General features: G+C 41.1%; 1 protein-coding gene across 3 annotated transcripts in view; it reads right to left on the bottom strand.

The window, feature by feature from the left end:
* nsmce2 (NSE2 (MMS21) homolog, SMC5-SMC6 complex SUMO ligase) overlaps window positions 1-16,593 on the bottom strand; it is a 172,462-nt gene that overhangs the window by 99,567 nt on the left and 56,302 nt on the right. For all 3 annotated transcript variants that reach the window (XM_069920913.1, XM_069920912.1, XM_069920914.1), the window contains exon 4: window positions 13,254-13,407. In XM_069920913.1, the coding sequence (XP_069777014.1) occupies window positions 13,254-13,407 (154 nt within the window). The remainder of the gene's footprint in view (window positions 1-13,253; window positions 13,408-16,593) is intronic.

The following is a 16,593-nucleotide window of genomic DNA, read 5'->3' as shown; positions in this document are numbered from 1 at the left end:
CATCTTCCAAATGGGCACCCTCCAACCGGATGGCATTTATATAGACTTCAATGACTTTTGATAAAAACCCCATCCCCTCCTTCCCCTGTTGTCTCTCCTTTCCCTGTCTCCTTTCGCACAGACAATGACAAATTCTTATCTAGTCTCTTATCACATCCAATCAACATCTGTTGTTGGTCTGGGATTCCTTCCCCCATTGTTTGAATTCTGAGTCTTTCTGATATATCCTGTTTCTGCCCTTTCTGATTTTTCCTTGACGAAGGGCTCAGGCCCGAAATGTCAGCAATGTATCTTTGTCTCCTATAGATGATGAAAAGACCTGCTGAGTTCCTCCACCATTTCAGAGTGTTTACTACAATTCGTTCAAGAATTTTGCTTCATGGATTTGACATTCACTCATACTTATACACACATTTCATATACTGTACCTGTATGCACTTTCACTCTCTCTTGTTCACATCCTTTTTCTTCTCCAGTCACCTTTACTACCTATTGCACTGCCACTGTTTCTCATACCTTTCAAGATCAGTACACTTTCTCATGACATCCCACCCCCTTTCTCCTACTCTCTTTTTACTTACTGTTCTCCCTTTCCTAGCTCAGGGCAGTCAATGTGCCAACATAAATTCTCCATGAATATCATTGGATGCAAGTACATTACAACTATCTCTTAGCAATCTATTGTCTGCATTCTGAGCCATTTTTAAATATGATTCAACTTGCAATCAAATACTGGTGCACAACGGCATGTCTAATGAATTTTGTGGCAAAGGAGGATTTAGAACTAAATGTAGTAACAAGTTCCTAGAAAAATAGCTGCCGCACAGTAAACAAAATGCCTGCCAATTTATTCAATGTGCACAACTTCAGAATAACTTGAAATAAATGACTCATTGTGAATCATATCGCTTTCTTTTTTGGCATTTATATCACGTCCAGGGATCCAAGTTAATATTCAACTCATTGTAAATTCAGCAATTTATGAAAACAGTGGTTTCCATGACACATTCTAAAGTTTAAGATGGCTGTTTACATTAAACACCTGCAGCTATAAACCAGTGCAACATTCTTATTCAGTAATGGACAGATGCCAAAGCAACTCAAGGTTAATGGCTTTCAAGAACATCATATTGCCAACACATCATGGAAAAATATACCAACCCTTACCAAGATACACAAAGACTCCAATAACTAGAACTCTTTAATATTTCATCTTCCCGTGTAACCCTGAACACAGTGGGCCAGCATGTGGGTTGCTTCTAGATCATTACTGTTGGCACAGAATAAAGAAGATGCAGAACTAATTGATTTTGACAGCCTCCATAGAAGAACTGGTCATTAATCAAAGTCTGATGTGTCAGTAATGCCATCCTGGCATCGCGGTGCTGGAATCAATGAACCTCATATAGTGATTAAACACATCAGCAAAAGCCATTGAAGAGCAGCCACCATTAAACTCATCAAATAAGGAATCTTATTATAATAAACATTCAGTGTTTCTGACATGAATATACTTTATATAAAATAGGAGGCAAGGTCAGGATATAACACTCAAAATTCCAAGAGAACCATATGCCAAACTAACAATGGCAGGAAGATGGAGAGTGAGAAGGTAAAGCAATGTGAATCACCCTTTTGTAGGCAACAAAAAAGGTGAATGTAAAGACAAAGACTCTCCAACTTTACATCACTGCATTTACCTCCATAAAAGGTCCGAAGCCAGATGGACTACTGGAATATGCTCCAGCTTTCATCCGCCTCGGTGGAGTGTAATCACTCCACTCCCTCCATAAAAGGAATGCTGCTTTAAGTGGCTCCAAAGGGGTGGGCTGATGCCCATGACCCAAGCATGATTTTTAAAGTGAAAACACACAATGCTGGAGAAACTCAGCAGGTCAATAGAGTAAAACCACACAGTGCAGGACCCATCTCTGAACTCGGCACTTTCACTTCCTGACACGTATGTTTGACGTCATGGTGGTGGGCGACTCTACTGCACCACCCACTCTGCCTCCCTCAACTCTGGAAGCCAGCTCCCAATTCTGCTCTCCATAAAGGCAATGCAGGATCCGCATTATAGGTCGTTACCATAAAAGGTAAAATTGCCTTTTTTTTCTTGAGCCGGCTTTAATGCGGTGTTTCACCATAATGTGGAAGGAACCTAGGGCTTGATTACACAATAAACAGCATTTGTAAGGAGAGGTAGACGAGGAAGGCTTAGAGAACAATGCTGATATCAGTCAAAAATATCTAAATAAAATCATTTTTATTCCACAAACTGGACTGTTTTAAAAAATGAATGTACTTTTTAAGCTGCCAGTCTTGAAAAACACTTTTTTGTAAACTACATTATTGCTTCAACATTTGTACAAATTCCATTATTATTTGAAAAGACAAAGGTTTATCGTCTGCCAAACCTTGACATTCTCATCACCTTCCAGTTCATTCAACAGTGAAATGGAATTAAACAAATGGAATATTTTATTCATCCAAGGCAGGAAAAGGGATAAAAGCACGAAATTAAAAAAAAACACAAAATGAGCAAAATATAGAGCCAATAAAGTGATGATTGAATTAAAATAATTCAATTTCCTTTATTTTCATTTATTTGGATGAAGATTACATGACTACACCACAAACCCTACTGTCAGTGGAAGTGGTTAATTATAGATATTGCCCCTTCTTACACCTCTACAAAACTCTGATTCATGTCACATCTGCAGTTCCCCAGTGTCTGGTATATTGGCTCAATTACTGACTCTTATCAGGAATGGGGTCACAGGCATAAATGTCCCAAGGTAAGCCTGTTTGATGCCTTTCTGAATGCAGTTAACATGTGGGGAAATTGAATAGGAGAGATTGGAAGGCCGGAGGAGGGAGAGGCTGAAAACAAAAACTTGCACAATGAATTGCATTGATGAGTCAAGCAACAACCCAAAGGCATACAAAGGTCAAAAACTGCCCATATGTTTTTTCAAACATCTCCACACGAGAACAATTAAAGAATTAATTCACGCGCACAAAAGACATTAGTACCTCAAGCTAATGCCTACAGTAACTATTTATTACCTCTCAAAAAAAGTATGGGCTTGCTGCTTTTGTACAAGTAAGAGTACTGGGAAATTTGCTGAATTCACTGTCCCCCATTGGAGTGCAGGGGCAGGTTAAAATAACCCTGTCAACAGTAATAAGCTTCATGTTTACAGGGAAACTCACCTTACTGCAATGCTCAATAAAACATGGCAGGTGGATTGGTTAACTTGTAGCAAAAGAGCTACATCTATATTTTGATGCACATCTTTGAAAGGTTCACAAATAAAAATTGTTGCAACTCCTGAATGTCAAGAGTTCCCTTTTCTTAAACAAAATATTCAAATATTTTGTCCATTCTTAAATGGAAACCAATGATAAATTTAATTTTCAGACAAGGACAAACTGCAAGTCAAAATACTAGCCAAAGCAATGAAGTTGCAATTCAGTTCCCACCTTAAAGTCAAATTATACTGCAAAAAACTGTAGAATATATTTTGTTTTACAAGATGCAGGTTTGGTCTATTTCTCTCCAAAATGGCAATTTTCAAAGGAAAATTAGATTAGATTAGAGTATAGATTTGTTTCCTTTGCAGTAACAAAATAAAAATTTGTAAAAGGGAGAATTCATGATTTTTAATATTATTATGTTTATGATGCTGTGTAGGGTCATGTGACCTCTCAGCCTGGAATCTGGTTGGAATGTTGATGGTCATGTGACCTCTCTGGCGCGCCAAAGATCAGTAGTGACCTCACTGCCAATCAAGGGTTAGATCTTTCCCCATGAGGCTAATAGGCAATTGGTTTTCGGAGGGCACATGGGTGGGCCCTGCATTGAAAAAGCAGCATGTGGAGTTTTTTTCTCTCCATTCTTGCTGCAAGGACACCATCACTGAACTCCAGGCCACAGGCAGCTCCAGAGGGCCAACTCCAAGGGGCCAGTCCCGTATCCTGAGCCATGGGCGATGCTGGAGGCAAGGTTCATTTGATATACAGTACGTTTCTGAAAATCGGTTAACTGAAAATCTCAGTTATCCTAACTTGTTTGGTGGCAACGTGACGTCACAAGTTAGGAAAAGAATTTCACCCAACATGCTCGTGTGGGGTCAGACATGCTATTAGCACTATTTTTGTGCATTGTACAATGGCAAAAAGGTCTGCAGATAGTACTGTCGATGTCAATGAAAAGAAAATGAGGAAGTGTTTATGTTGTTTTTAGGTAGGAATTAAATATTATTTCATGCTTGAAAAGCCTTCTGTTGTTTTTTTGTTGTTTAACTGCTGACACTAATGTCAGCATTCTGCTGACACTAATGGGAGCTTAAAGACAATATTTAATTATCCAAAAAAATCCAGTTAACTGAAAAACGTCCGGTCCCAAGCTTTTCAGATAATCGGAAACATACTGTACTTGTGAGTTGTAATTAATTTACTGTTTATTAGTGTGCTATGCCTGCTGGAGATAGAGAGGTTTAGTGGGTACTGTGTTTAATCCTCACATTCCCAATCAGGAGATGAGAATGTTTAACAGTGATTTATTCACATCCGATGCATAGTTATTTCTGTGTTATTCCTGTGTATATATTCGTTAGTTGTGACCATTGCTGAATTCCAGGCTGCTCGTGAACCCTGCTTGCAGCGACAAATGTTACGTTCATAATAGGTTTGATTGTTCAAAGAAAATTAAGGCTAGGCACATGTTATTAACAAACAATGGTCTTTATTTACGCACAAGGGAATTTGCACACATACCATGTACTTGAACAAATGAAGTTTCAACTTCCATCCACCTACAGGCACAGTATACCATGAAACAAATCAACGAGGGTTTACCCATCCATCCACAGGCATGGTATACCAGGTAACTAAACATGAACCTAATCTCTAGTGTCGCCGCTGCTCAGGATCCGGGACGGGCCTATTGCTGTTGGCCCTCCAAAACTGCCCATGGCTTGCAGACTGGAGTTCAGCAATGGTCACAACTAACAAATACATATACAGGAATAATACGCAAAAAACTACTCATTGGGTGCAAATAAATCACTGCCAAATATATCAGGATAACCTCCCATTGTTACATAATTTAACATTAAAAAAAGAACTGTCTGAACCATTGTACCTTCCCTTTTTTCTCTTGCACTATGGTCATTGTGAACATTAACGACCTATATTTTGCATTTATTTCCTATTTTAATTTAATGTATACCATTGTAGTTTTTTCTTTCATAACTTTTATTACTGCAGGAACTTTGCATCCTTCATGGCCAATGGGGAGGCACCGGAGGATTGGAGAATGGCAAATGTTTAAAAAATGATATAGGGAGAATCCTGGGAATTATAGACTGGTGAGTCTTACATCATTGGTGGGCAAAATATTGGAGAAGATTCTTAGGGACAGGATTTACGGGCATTTAGAGAAGTATAGTTTTCTCAGGCATAGTCAGCATGGCTTTTTGAGGGTAGGTTGATGAAACTGATGTAGGGTGGTCGATGTAGTTTAAATGGATTTTAGTGAACCATTTGACAAGGTCTCCCATGGTAGAATCATTTGGAAAGTCATGAGACACAGGATCTCTGCAACCTTGACTGTGAGGATTCAGAATTGGCTTCCCTGGAGAAAGCAGAAGGTAGTAGGAGATGGAACGTATCCTTTCAGGAGGTCAGTAACGACAGGGATTCCGCAGGGATCAGTTCTGCAACCCCTGGTCTGTGATTTTTATAAGTGACCTGGATGAAGATGTGGAAGGATAGGTCAGTAAGTTTGCAGATGACATGAAGGTTGAAGGTGTGGTAGATAGTGTAGGCTATAGAAGCTTGTTGGAAGTTACACAGGATATAAACAGGATGTAGAATTGGGCAGAGCAGCGGCTGATAGAGTTCAGGTATGCTATGTAGGACTAAATGTTAATATCCCTTAATGCACTCCTGCGATTTGTTGCCTAGACTCTGTGGCGTAGCTGACTCACTTTTTCTTCTCTTTCTCTGACTGTAAGGACACTGGGCAATGCTTATGGTGAACCTTTGTATGCCTTGTGGCAGACGAAAAGCAATTTTGTGCAATATTACATTGCTGTTTATTTCATGACCATAAATGGTATCTGGTATCAATAGCAGCATATGATGCAAGGAGAGTATTTGCAGCGTTCAATTCAAACCTTGCTTGCTGTCTCCATCCACTCTGCACATTTGCCCTGTGACCATGTGGGTTTCCTGATGTCAGGAGGGCAGCACTGTTTATGGTTTCCCAAAAGCAGTGGAGACGTTGCTTTCACCAGTCCTCCCCAAGGACCTAATGCCTGGCCGTCCCAGCCACACCTGCACTCCGGGTCCAGACTCTAGCTTCCTATAGCTAACCATTTTAACTCCTCCAACCATTCCTATAGAGACATGCCTGTTCTTGGCCTTGTCCATTGTAAGGACAAAACCAAATGTAAATTTGAGGAGCAACATATCACATTACCCTGGACATCTTGATATGACATTTTGAGGAACCAATTTCTCACAATGAGCAACCTTACTTTTAGCCAACTCCATTCACTGAAGAAATTAAAACGAGGGCTACCTCAAGAAGGCAGCCAACATCAGAAAGAACTTTCATTACCCTGGTCATTACTTCTTCATGCTGCATCTTTTTCAGGAAAAAGATGAAAACATTTAAAGTTCAGCAGGTTCCTTTTACTTCCTAAATCATAAACTACTTCAGCATCTTTCTGCACCATTGAAACACTGTCTTTTTGTTAATTGCACTAACTATAATTGTGAATACTATCTTCTGTATTTATTATCTCTTTCTGTCATAGGATAATTTAATGTGCACTAGTGGTAGTTGTTTTGCTTGATGAAAGCACCTGTCTACAACAAGCAAGAATTTTGTACTTCTGGGTCAGACAATAAACTTCATCATTATCAAGGCTGAGAGGGTATAGGGCCTTTATAGAGGTTTACAAAATCATGAGGTGCACAGTTAAAGAAAATAGTCACGTGTAATGAAGTATTCTATAGACGTCGGTGTACATGTTGTGGAATCGCTGCACATTTTCAAGTTGATGTAAACATGGAGCGTTGTCTCCGCTCCATCCTCAACATCCATTGGAGCACTTTCATCCCTAACGTCGAAGTACTCGAGATGGCAGAGGTCGACAGCATCGAGTCCACGCTGCTGAAGATCCAGCTGCGCTGGGTGGGTCACGTCTCCAGAATGGAGGACCATCGCCTTCCCAAGATCGTGTTATATGGCGAGCTCTCCACTGGCCACCGTGACAGAGGTGCACCAAAGAAAAGGTACAAGGACTGCCTAAAGAAATCTCTTGGTGCCTGCCACATTGACCACCGCCAGTGGGCTGATATCGCCTCAAACCGTGCATCTTGGCGCCTCACAATTTGGCGGGCAGCAACCTCCTTTGAAGAAGACCGCAGAGCCCACCTCACTGACAAAAGGCAAAGGAGGAAAAACCCAACACCCAACCCCAACCAACCAGTTTTCCCCTGCAGCCGCTGCAACCGTGTCTGCCTGTCCCACATCGGACTGGTCAGCCACAAACGAGCCTGCAGCTGACGTGGACTTTTACCCCCTCCATAAATCTTCGTCCGCGAAGCCAAGCCAAAGAAACATGGGGAAGTCGATGTACATGCTGTGGAGTCTAGTGCAAGACTGACACCTCCAGGCTTATATGCTGGGCTTATATACACCACTACTTCTGTCACATGGACAGGAAGTGACATCATCAGTGATGTCATTAGCCCAGATTAAAAACCTGTGTTGGATGCAGGTCAATTTCCCACATTTTCCACATCACATACACCATTTTGGGAGCCAGTTCACTTGCTGGTAAGTGGGTTGCCACATGCCCCCTCCACTCCCGCAGAACCGGCAATCCTGCTGTGTGCCCCAAAATCTGTATATTGTTTTGTTTAGGTGGCCTTCATCTCTGCTGAGGTGCCTGAACCATGACTGGCCCTTCCAGATCTGGATAGCAGGTTTGAGGCGGTCAGTTGTAAAAGCTTCCTCTTTACCTCCAATGTCCAAAATGTACGTCAAACCATTGCGTCTTAGTACCACTGAAATGATGCTCAGTGTGCTCCTTTCTGTAAGAAAACATACTTGAATTCCTGCAAGTTCTGGGGTACATAGGACCTGGCCTGACCGTGTTGAGATGTCGGTATTGGCGCTAAAGAACCAAGCTTCTCGCAGAGCTTGCTTAGGACCTTTGCGGGCGTCTCCTCCCATCCTTGTGAGTCTGATACGAATTCTCCTGGAACCATCAGGGGCATGCCGTCGACCAGCTCTGCCAATGAGGCACCTATATCATCCTTAGGTGCCGTTCGTATGCCCAAGAATACCCACAGCAATTCATCAACCCAGTTAGGTCCCTGCAAACACACCATTAGCGCCAATTCCAAATGCCTGTGGAACTTGGAACTTTTCTACTAGTCCTTTAGATTGTGGGTGGTACGTAGTTGTGTGGCGCAACTTGGTTCCAAGTAGGGTGGCCACTGCTGACCACAGGCTTGATGTGAATTAGGCACCCCTGTCAGATATGATGTGTGCTGGCAGACCAAAACGAGCTATCCAGGTGGAAATGAGGGCCGTGGCACAGGTGTTGGCAGTCATGTCTACCAGTGGAACCGCCTATAGCCACCATGTAGCCCGATCCACTATAGTGAGAAGAAAACAAGAACCACATGATACCAGCAGGGGGCTTACAATGTCCACACGTACGTGGTCAAACATCCAATATGTCAGCTCAAAACATTGTAGTGGGGCTTTTATGTGTTGCTGGACTTTGGATGTCCGGCATCGAGTGCATGTCTTCACCCATTTGCTGACCTGTTTTCGAAGACCAAGTCACACAAATCTGTTGGCAACCATCCAGCCAGTCCTTCTGATGGGCCAACCCATGTACCACATCAAATACATGTCACCTCCAGGTCACCGGAATGATTAGGCAAAGACGACCTATAGATATGTCACACAGGAGTTTGAGCTCCCCTGGGCCTATTGGAATTTCCTCCAGCTGCAGGTTTGAGTCTTCTGTTCCGTAACGCAGAATTTCTTCAACTGCCTGTTGCGCTTTCGCGAACGCATCGTAGTTCACCCCTTGGGCTAAGGTCTGCATGTATTGTATGGCCAGGTGAGACAACACATCTTTTCTGAGATGTGTTCGATAGTTGTCGTGAACTCAGAAATATATGATAAATGCCTCTGTTGACGAGCCAACCATGAATCTGATACCTTAGTGAAGGCAAATGTAAATGGCTTGTGGTATGTAAATGCCGAGAAATGCCTGCCTTCTAGAAAGAACCTGAAATGTCTGATAGCTAGGTACAGTACCAACAATTCTCAATCAAAATCACTGTATTTGAATTCTGGTGGGGTCTTAGATGCTTGCAAAAGAAAGCCAATGATTTCCAATCCCCATCGATGTACTGTTCCAGATGGATACTGGAGGCATCCATTGTCAGGGCTGTCAGGACATCCATTCTTGGGTGGACCAGCAATGCAGCATTAGCCAGTGCTTCCTTGGCATTCTCGAATGCTCCCGATGATTCTTCATCCCAAATGACATCCCTTGTCTTGCCAGGGTGAAGAAGGTCACATAATGCGAGCCACTGAAGGTAGAAACCGGCAATAAAAGTTCACCATTCCAACGAACTCCTGGAGGCCTTTAACTGTGCGGGGGTTAGCGAATGCCCAGATCTCCTCAACCTTTTCCGATAGAGCCTTTGCTCTGTATTTATTGATTCTATGGCCCAGGAAGTCGATGGTTACTAAACAGAATTGACACTTGGCTGAATTGATGGTCAGCCCAAACTCATTCAAACGAGTGAAAACTTTGCACAGATCTTTCTGACAACTGCAGCTAGCAATAAGTACGTCGACTAGGTATATGAAGATAAAGTTGAGATTATGTCCTACTCTGTCCATTAAACATTCTTGAGCTCAAAGGGCATCCATCTGAATTTTAAAAAGCCAAAGGGTGTAATAATAGCCATTTTTGGAATGTCATCCAAGTGGACCGGCATCTGATGATACTCCCAGACCAGGTCCACCTTGGAAAAGATGCAGACTCCCTGCAGGTTGGATGTGAAGTCCTATAAATGCAGTACCGGGTAGTGATCCAGTGCGCTAACCTTGTTCAACCTGTAGTATTCACCACAGGGTCTCCATCTGCCTCCGGTCTTGGGTACCATGTGGAGCGGGGAGGCCCAGGAACTATCAGATCGTTGTACAATACCCATGTCCATCATCCTTTCAAACTCCTCTTTGGCCAGACAATATTTATCTGGAGGGAGCCTGTGAGCTTGGGCATGCAGCAATGGCCCTTCGGTTGGTATGCGATGCTGCACTCCATGTTTTGGCATCACCGAGGTGAAATGCAGCGTAATTGTTGCAAGGAATTCCACAAACTAGCAAATTCATTCTCTGAAAGAGTAACAGAGTCTAAATACAAGGCTGGCAGCTTGGCCTCACCTAGAGTGAAGGTCTAGAAAGTGTTGGTATAAACGAGCCTTCGTCCCTCTAGATCAGTGGTTCCCAACCTTTTACTTTCCACTCACATACCACTTTAAGTATTCCCTATGCCATAAGTGTTCTGTGATTAGTAAGTGATTGCTTAAGGTGATATGTGAGTAGGAAGGGAAGGTTGAGAATCACTGCTCTAGACCCAATTATTACTGAAATATTTTGCTTGAGAAAAATTGTCATTGGCCCACTTCCTTTGGAGTTATGAAACTGTGCACATAACAAATCAATTTGGAATGATTAAAACAGTGGTTTTCAAACTTTTTCTTTCCACCCACATACCACCTTAAGCAATCCCTTATTAATCACAGAGCACTTATGGCATAGGGAATACTTAAAGTGGTATGTGAGTAGAAAGTAAAAGGTTGGGAACCACTGCTCTGGATCAACTAGCAGGCCATGTGCTCTGAGAAAATTAGCTCCCAGTAGCAGTTGTGCAACCACACCCAATGTGAGCATCCACGTGAACTTTGTATCGCCAAATTGAAGTGGGATCCTATGTATGCCAAAGGTCTGGATAGTACTACAGTTTGCAGCTCTCAATGATGGCCCAGGTTTTCTGTTAATTGTGTCACGCCCCAAAGGGGGAAGCGCACTGATCTTAGCCCCTGTATCCACCAAGAAATGCCAGCTGGAATGTCTATCCCAGACATATAAAAGGCTGTCTTGATGGCTAGCCACCACCGCCATTAGCAACAGCTGGTCCCGGAGTTTCCCTGAAACGCATAGGGAGCTCAGCAGTGGCGAGCTTCTACACCCCATCGTTGATGGTAGAAACACCAATGCGTGCTATTTTCATCCTGTTGTCCCCTGGCCAACTGGCAATCTGAAAACAGATTTGATTGACCCTGCTGGCAGTCTAATGTTGGAGTTGCACAGTCATGCTGCTGTGAGCAGGATCTGGTCACCTGTCCTATGGATGTCACACTTTCTTAGCCCACCATAGAATGTCAGCACAGGCCATGACTCTCCATGGGTCATTGAAATCCTCAATGGCCAGCAGCATGTGGATATCTTCTGGCAAATGCTCCAAGGAAGCCTGCTCAAACATGAGGAAGGGCCTATGCCCTTCCACTAGTCCAGCATTTCATTCATGAGCACGGAAGAGGTCCTGTCTCCCAAGTCATCCAAGTGAAGTAAACAGGCTGCTCATTCACGTCGTGAGAGGCCAAAGGTATGGATGAGCAGACTCTTGAGCACCATATACTTGCCCTCCTCTGGAGGCTGCTTCAAGAAAAAAAAAATCGGAAACTTAGCATGCTATCTTTTGATTCAGGGCACTTACTACATAGTAGTACCATGTGGAATCAGATGTTATTTGCCTCAACTGAAATTGGACTTCTGCTTGGTCAAACCATACATGTGGTTGGGAAGTCCAAAATGTTGGCAGATTCAGAGCCACCGCATGCATCAAAGAAAAATTTTACACGTTGAGGTCCAAATATCATTTGGACCATCGGGGGACACCAATGTAGCAAAGCTACTACAGACATCAGTGTACACGTTGTGGAATCGCTGTACGCATTGTCGAGTTGATGTATACACAGGAAGGTCAATGGACACACTGATACCTCCAGGCTTGCTGCTGGGCTTATATACATCACTGCTTCCGCCACATAGATTTGAAGTGATGTAATCAGCCCAGATAAAAACCAGTGTTGGATGCAGGTCAATTTCCTGCATTTTCCACAGCATGTCTGCCATTTTGGGAGCTGTTTCTCTTGCTGATAAGTGGGTCACCACACATGGTCCTTTTCTCCCCAGGGTAGGGAAAAAAGATTATAATGATATCAAAACAACACTTCAGGAAAAAATACTCAAAAAATACATTTTATCAAATATTCACTGAAAGCAATAAAAGATAATTTATGATAAATTAATAATAACAAAATTAATCTCAGACTAGTTTTCAACATTTCAAATGTGTTCTACAAAGTTGATTTGAAAAATCTCTAATAAAAGAAACAGCTAGTCTACATTTTATTCAGTATTAAATCTGTTCAAAATAAAAGTTGTGTTTCATGCTCCTTTCTACTAAAAATTAACTTCTGCCCAATGACAAAAAGATGTACCGTACTCCATCCATCCTCTTAACATCATGTGTAACCCAAGACCAAAATTAGATTTTTAATATGAATTTTAACATAAAATAATCTTGTGTAGTTTAAGATTGAGTTTTGCAAAGACTTTTTATTTAAACTGCAGTCCTCCAGAAAAGAGCATATAATGTAAATCAAAAGCTGATGTACTCAAAAGGAACCCAAGATCAATGAAACAGCTGGTGTGGCCGCAAAGAGTGAAGCATTATTTTAGCTTTAAGGAACAAAGTGCTGCAAGGGTCAACTGGCTGGGCAGAATGTCTAAAATATCCAGTAAATGACGAAAGTAAAAGAGAAAAACAAGGAAAAATGTTGCTATAAATAACAATATTTTTTGTTCCCACAACCATCTAGCATTATGGGTTAGCAAACATCGAGAGTCATATTGGAGAGAACAGTACAGAAAAAAACCCAACAGATGGATCATGTCCGTCCCCCCCCACACCAGCCCCACTTTTGCAATTATCACATTCCTATATTTTGTTAATTACTATGGATGAATTTTCACTACAGTATGGAGCATCTTCAAAAGCTACCATCCCATGATATGGTTATATACACTAAAGAAAGAATCAGATATATGAAATAACCAAGGGAGTTACCTTGCTTTTTCATCTCATTAAGCTGACTTTTAAAGTGTAGATATTTATCAGTTTTGAGGAGATCTTCATCTTTGTTCAGATTTTTCAGTTCATTAAACTTTTCATTGACTAATGATTTCACATCAGGCAACTGTTCTGGTCGTTCTTGCTTTATCTAGAAAAAACAAAATAATTGATTCTTCAGATATAGTCAGAGGAATTAATGCAGCTTATAATTAGTATTGGCAGTCGTGCATGTTCCAGCCTCTCAGTATCTCAAAAGAGGTAGTTACAGATTACTATTATAATTTGCAAAATACTGCACTGGGTGCATTATTTGTAACCCGTACAAAGCCTACATAATTAAATTTGTGGAAAAGTAAATATCAAATAAGAATGTCATTCTTTGGAATTCAGAAGTCCAAGGTAGCACATTTTGTAGGTATACAAATCTGCACCAAATTTCTTACTTGATGCATTCAAATAGGTACTTTTTGTAAAAAAAAACAATAGTATACATTAAATGACACCAATGCAGAAAGAGATAAGAACTACAAAGGATGGATAAATACATATGTTCATAGTTACAGTAAGTAGAAGATTAAAAAGTGGTTTTCAACAGTGCAGGCAGGTCTTTTTAAGGAGCTGGAAGTATGGTTTGGGAAGTAAAGGTAGGTTCAACAGCCATTGGATAAAAATGGTTCTCGAACCGAGAAGTGGTGAATTTCAGGTGTCTCTACGTTCTTCCCAAGTTGCATTGAGAAGAGACTGTGACGACAAGGGTAATGGAGGGCCCTTTATGATGTTGGCTACTTTGGTCATGTTTGCTACCTTCTGCGTTCCTGGACAATAAAATGACCAAACCAGGTTATGCAACCAATCTGTGTACTTTCCACAGTGCACTTGTCGAAGTTTGATTGAGCATTTTGAAGACAGGTCAAATCTCATCAGAGTTCTTAGAAAGCAGAGGCATTAGTATGTCTTCATAATTACCACAATGTGCTGGCTCCAGGAGAGGTCCTCTGATATGTGGACTCCCAAAAACTTGAAGGCGCCGACCCATCAATGAAGATGGCATATGTTCCCTCAGCCTCCCCTTCCTAAAATCTACAATAAACTCCTTGGTCTTGTTGATGCTGGTGCCACCCGACCAGATTCTTGATATCTGTCCTACATTGTGATTCATCATTTCCAGTTATTCAGCCAACAATGGTGGCATCATCTACAAATTTATAGACTGCATTGGAGACACAATCATGAGTGTATAGGGAATAGTAGAGTCACTGTGTAGGAGGAGGCAATGTTACCAATCTGCATTGATTGGGGTTTTGCTGATGAGGAAGTCAATGCAGAGGAATGAACAGAATCCCAGATCTTAGTTTCATTACAAGTTTTGCTGTTATGATAGTGTTGAACACTGAGCTGTCATCAATGAGCCTGTAGTCCTGGTGACCTATGCAGATTGGAATGTAAACATCGACTTTCAACTACAAGTAACACAAAATAAGTGGCTATTTATCATTTGGATTATGTTTCATTTGTGGTTAATGGTACCAGGCACAAATTATTTGCTTTGTGGAAAATTTCTCATCATGAATGCTTTGATCATTCTGACATAAAAAGTTACCAGTCTCAACATTTAACTCCAGCATACATCTGAAAATATATCCAAACTTATTTTTAAGTATCACACCACCACTTTTATGTCACATTTGAGAGCTTGCAAGACAAAAAAAAGTTTTAATATCTTTTTTTGATTTTCAAAGACTCATATAAATCCAAACACAATAGTACATAACATATAGAGGCTATGTTTCCACTACTCCTCTCTCCTTCCTTCCATACCCTAATATAGCAGTTCTCAACCATTTTCTTTCCACTCACATACCACTTTAAGTATTCCCTATCCTATGCCATAGGTGCTCTGTGATTAGTAAGGGATTGCTTAAGGTGGTACGTGAGTGGGAAGGGAAGGCTGAAAATCACTGCTTTATACCCAACTGTTACTAAGTATTTTGCTTGAGAAAAATTGCCATTGGCCCATTTCCTTTGGAGTTATGAAACCATGCACATAACAAGTCAATTAGGTACAATTAAAACAGTGGTTTTCAAACTTTTTCTTTCCACCTACATACCATCTTAAGCAATCCCTTACTAATCACAGAACATCTATGGCATAGGATAGGGAATACTTAAAGTGGTATGTGAGTGGAAAGAAAAAGGTTGAGAATCACTGTCCTAATACAACAAAGATTATATAAATTAAACAAATACAAAAAAACAAATATTGGTAAAGTCACAAACCCTTAAGAGAATTTAAAAACACAAAGAAACTGAAAATAAAAAATAGATAAGGAACAGAATACAAGAGTACGTCATCTACGCCACAACCTCTTCATTGGTCTCAATCATTTCACTACTGGCACAGATTGTTGCATTTCCTTTATTCAGAAGTGGAATAATTATATCTGCATACCAATGTGTTGCAGATAGGGTTGCCACACCCTAACAAATGTGCTATATTTCCTCTTTAAATTTTACGTGACTTTTTCCAGGGGAATACAACTCTGCATTTCCATATTCCATCGTATAATATTTAGTCAGGAGTTGGACTTCCACGTGACTGCTATACACTTCCTGGCTACCGACAAGGTGACCGTCACAAACTGAATTTGGTATCTGGACAGTTTAAAACTCATAAGAACATAAGAAATAGGAGCAGGAGTAGGCTATTCGGCCAGTTGAGCATGCTCCACCATTCAATAAGATCATGGCTGATCTGATCATTGACTCAACTCCACCTACCTGCCTTTTCCCCATATCCATTAATTCCTTTTTTATGAAAAAAATCTATCCAACTTTAAATCTGTTTAATGAAGCAACCTCAACAGTTTCCCCTGGGCAGAGAATTCCACAGATTCACTACTCTCTGGGAAAAACTGTTTTTTCTCATCTACGTCTTAAATCTACTCCCCTGAATCTTGAGGCTGTGTCCCCTAGTTCTGGTCTCACCTACCAGTGAAAACAATTTTCCTACCTCTATCTTATCTATCCCTTTCATTATTTTTATATGTTTTATAAGAAATCCTCTCATTCTTCTGAATTCAATTGACTATAATCCCAGGCAATAATTGTAGGTGAATCCCCTCATCTCTGGGATCAACCTGGTGAACTTCCCCTGGACTGCCTCCAAGGCCAGTATATCATTCCTCAAGTATGGAGACCAGAACTGCACACAGTATTCGAGGTGCAGCCTCACCAGTACCTTGTATAGTTGCAGCATGACCTCCCTGCTCTTGAATTCAATTCCTCTAGCAATGAAGGCCAACATTCCATTTGCCTTCTTAATAACATCTTATAG

Source organism: Narcine bancroftii, chromosome 2, assembly GCF_036971445.1.
Source record: "Narcine bancroftii isolate sNarBan1 chromosome 2, sNarBan1.hap1, whole genome shotgun sequence".
NCBI classification, from domain to species: Eukaryota; Metazoa; Chordata; class Chondrichthyes; order Torpediniformes; family Narcinidae; genus Narcine; species Narcine bancroftii.
The sequence above is the reverse complement of the archived record's forward strand: the minus strand, read 5'-3'. Positions and strand labels throughout refer to the sequence as shown.